Source organism: Amblyomma americanum, chromosome 6, assembly GCF_052857255.1.
Source record: "Amblyomma americanum isolate KBUSLIRL-KWMA chromosome 6, ASM5285725v1, whole genome shotgun sequence".
In the NCBI taxonomy this organism is placed as follows: domain Eukaryota; kingdom Metazoa; phylum Arthropoda; class Arachnida; order Ixodida; family Ixodidae; genus Amblyomma; species Amblyomma americanum.
The window spans coordinates 156,441,907-156,445,672 of record NC_135502.1 but is presented as its reverse complement, the minus strand read 5'-3'; the positions used below and the strand labels follow the sequence as shown (position 1 = coordinate 156,445,672).

Below are 3,766 nucleotides of genomic sequence, written 5' to 3'. Positions count from 1 at the left end.
CGGAAAATTTTAGTACTCGAACTTCTTCAAACAGATTGTTACTTGGATGATGCAATGGAGAATATGTTATAATCCTTAGTGCTCGCTTCTGTAACCGTTGCAGAGGTGCGAGATAAGCTGAGTATGTGTGGCCCCATGATTCGCAGCAATAACTCATATGACAATGAACGAATGAGAAGTACAAGCTTCGTAATATGTTGCGAGGAAAGTATTGTCTAGCCTTAATAAGGACGTAGCAACCAAACGCAGCTTTATTACAAACGCTGTTCACTTGATTCTTCCAGTTAAGGTTATTGTCAAAGATAACACCAAGATATTTAAATGAAGGAACTGATTCGATTATACAATTGTTCAAGGAAATCCTAATATGGTTAAAGTCAACGTTTCTTCTTCTTGTATGGAAGACGACATATTTAGTTTTCGCAAGGTTCAATGTTAATCTATTGTTACTGAACCAGTTGGAAACAGTCATTAAATCCTGCCTCATGTCGTCTTGCATCGCAGAAACCGATTTACCTGTGAATATGAGGGCCGTGTCGTCTGCATACATGAGAACCTGCGAAAGCGAGACTGAACCTGGAAGATCATTTATATAGATGGAAAACAGTAGAGGCCCCAGGACAGATCCTTGGGGTACTCCGCATTTTATATAGCTATATGTAGATTCAAGGTTGTTAATTACCACTTTCTGTTGTCGACCTGATAAGTAACTGGTGAAAAATTGCAGTGTGTCATCAACAATCCCATAGGCGGCTAGTTTCCTCAGTAATATTGGATGTGATACAGTGTCGAACGCCTTCTTCAGGTCTAAAAATATACCAATTGCGATTTCGTTTTTATTAAGAGCTGAATTTATCAACTGGGAAAGCGTTAGAATGGCTGTAGAGGTCGACCTGTTTGGGACGAAACCGTGCTGCTGGTGACAGATGATGTTATACTGACTAAGGAATATTTTTAGTTGAATGGCAATTAGTTTCTCAAAAAGAGTATTTAGAATGCTTAGTACAGATATTGGACGATAACTACTTGGGTTGTTTTCGTCTCCAGATTTATAAATAGGCACAACTTTCGCGATTTTTAGAATGTTTGGGTAGCAACTAGTCTCTATAGCATGGTTAAATATATGGCATAGTGGGTTGGACAGAATGTCGATATTATGCTTTAAAACTGAAGTCTGAATACTGTCGTGCCCAGCCGCTTTAATAACTGGCAGTGCGCTTATTACAGATGTAATTTCCTCGACAGTGACTGCATTTAGATTAAAATCGGTGTGGACAACTCTGGGTAGGGTAGTAGAGGCGGACTGAAAAGAGAACTGGTTTGCAAGAGATTCACCAACATTGGAGAAGTAGCTATTAAAGTCATTGACTACCTGTACGGAGGGGTCGTTAGGGGTAACGCGTTTCTTCGGTCCAAGTCCTGTGACGTCCTTAACAATTTTCCAAACTTGTTTCGAGTCAAGGCCAGGTTTCGTGACTAAATTACTGTAATACATTTTTTTCGCTCTCCTCATCATCGTAACAGACTTATTCCTATAAAGCTTGAATTGACCGTGATAATAATTGTTTGTTTTGTTTTGCTTCCATTTGTGATAGAAGGAGTCTTTTTTCTTTAGAACCGCAAGTATATGATCAGTTATCCACGGGCACACAGCTTCTTCGTAGTTACGACGTGTGCATTCGCGCTTGGACTTCATTACGGCATTTGATACGCAGCGGATAAAATTTTCACACTCTATATTCACATCACTGTCGTACAATTTCACAAAATCAATGCTCTGCAAGAAGTTTCGAACGGAGGCGTAATTTACTCGAGTTCTTTTGTCTCTAGAATACGTTTTGCAATGCGGATATAAGTAAGTGCGTGGTAAACACATGAAAGTCGGACAGTGATCAGCAATAGCTATATCACAAACGCCAGCGCGTACAGTCATTTCATTGTTGCAGAACATATGATCAATAAGGGATGCAGATGTCTGTGTTATACGAGTAGGTGAGGAAATAACGTTTTTAAGGTTAAATGACTGCATGAGAAGCAGGTAGTCGCACTCGGAACATCCATCTTTTAAAAGATCGATGTTGAAATCACCGCATATAACAAGTGGAGTATTGGTTGTCATTAGTGGGTTGAAGATAGTTTCCATATCCGAGAGAAAGTCCTTTACGCTTGCGTTGGGAGGCCGGTATACCACACCAATGTTAAGACCACAGCCGAGGTGTACAAAAAGAGATTCGACAGACTGCTTACTACATGAGCTATCTTTTACAACCTGGTAATCAACACTATTCTTTATGAAAAGCGATACACCCCCACCGCGTGATTGGCGGCACCTTGGTAAAGATATCATGGCATATCCGGGTATTTCAGCGGTTTCATTTTCCTTTAACCATGTTTCTGTAATTGCAATAATGTCATAATGAAAGGAGAATTGTGATAAATAGGAAAGAAGAAGGTCTAAGTTTTTATGTATGCTGCGGATATTACAATGCAAAATAGATATGTTTTCCCTTTCTATCCAGGTTTGCTCGATTTGCTTTACACAAACAGCCATTGTGTTAGAGAACTTGTCGCAAGTCTTCTGCACTTGTCACGTGAAGAACATGTGAGTTTTCAACTTTGCGCATCAAAATTTTTCCGTCTGACACCCACGTGAACTTCCATTTTTTCTCTTTCTTTGCTTTCACCGCCATTCCCAGCAATACTTTATTAGCAGGACATAAGTGCTCATTCACAAAAACGGGCGTATTGCCTTCAAAACCCAACTGAGAAACATTAAGCCTTTGCTTCTTTGCAACTTTCAGAATTTTATCCCGCACTGAACGGGAAAAAAATTTGACAATTATGTTCTGTTCATCTTTTTTCTTTGTAGGTACACGATGAATAACTTCAATGTCAGACTCGACCACTTCAGTGTTCAGGCATCCAGAAATCGTTTTCATGGTGGAGATGAGGTTCTCGTCCGCAACCACAGGAACACCCTTTATCTCCAGGTTATTTCGGCGACTGTATTGTTGCATATCAGTCAACTCTCTCCTGACTTTCTTTAATTCTGATGTCAAATGGGCGTTAGTACTCCTTATTGCCTCATTTTCTGCTTTAGTGACAGCAAGTTCTTTCCTCATCTCCACAATTTCCGATCTGAAACCCTCGAACTTTTCATTGATCAAGCTCATAGATTCTTTCAGCGATTGTAACTCTGTTTCAATCACCGTTTTCACCGTATCTTTCAGTTCCACATGCTTGGCATCAAAAAGAGCGGATAACTCATTCAGGGCCTTTGCTAGTTCCTTGATCGTTGACGGCGCTTTATCAGACATGATTCTCGCCAATAGTGGAGCAATCCAGCAGCCAGAGATACGCTCTTTAACCTAACAGGAAAAGACTTCCAGCACGTACCTGCACAGAAGGAACGGGGGGTTAACCGCTGCCCAGTCTCGCGGCTGCCTGGATTGCTCCAAAATGACGACCCCCGTGGACCAACGCAGTCTTTTATAGCTGAGCGGTGACGTCAGACCAGGCCAGACGCGTCAATGGGGAGTTTCCGCAGGAACATCTTGCGCCGACACGTGTGTACCGCCGCAACAGCACAGTGATGTGGCAGGGATGAGGTGACGATGGTCCAGCCGCAAAAACACTTGATCGCCGTCGAAGCTCTGCACAGAAGGAACGGGGGGTTAACCGCTGCCCAGTCTCGCGGCTGCCTGGATTGCTCCAAAATGACGACCCCCGTGGACCAACGCAGTCTTTTATAGCTGAGCGGTGACGT

At 42.1% G+C, this 3,766-nt stretch overlaps 1 protein-coding gene across 1 annotated transcript; it reads right to left on the bottom strand.

Annotated features, from left to right (window-relative positions):
* Window positions 1–1,222: 1,222 nt before the first annotated feature.
* LOC144095029 (uncharacterized) lies at window positions 1,223–3,181 on the bottom strand. The gene has a single exon (XM_077628848.1). The coding sequence runs from the start codon at window positions 3,171–3,173 to the stop codon at window positions 2,556–2,558; it is 618 nt and encodes a 205-aa protein (XP_077484974.1). The 5' UTR covers window positions 3,174–3,181; the 3' UTR covers window positions 1,223–2,555.
* Between the last annotated feature and the right edge of the window lie 585 nt (window positions 3,182–3,766).

What these genes read in the sequence shown, in the direction of transcription:
- LOC144095029 (XM_077628848.1), bottom strand. Translation starts at nt 3,173, where the DNA reads ATGAGCTTGATCAATGAAAAGTTCGAGGGTTTCAGATCGGAAATTGTG.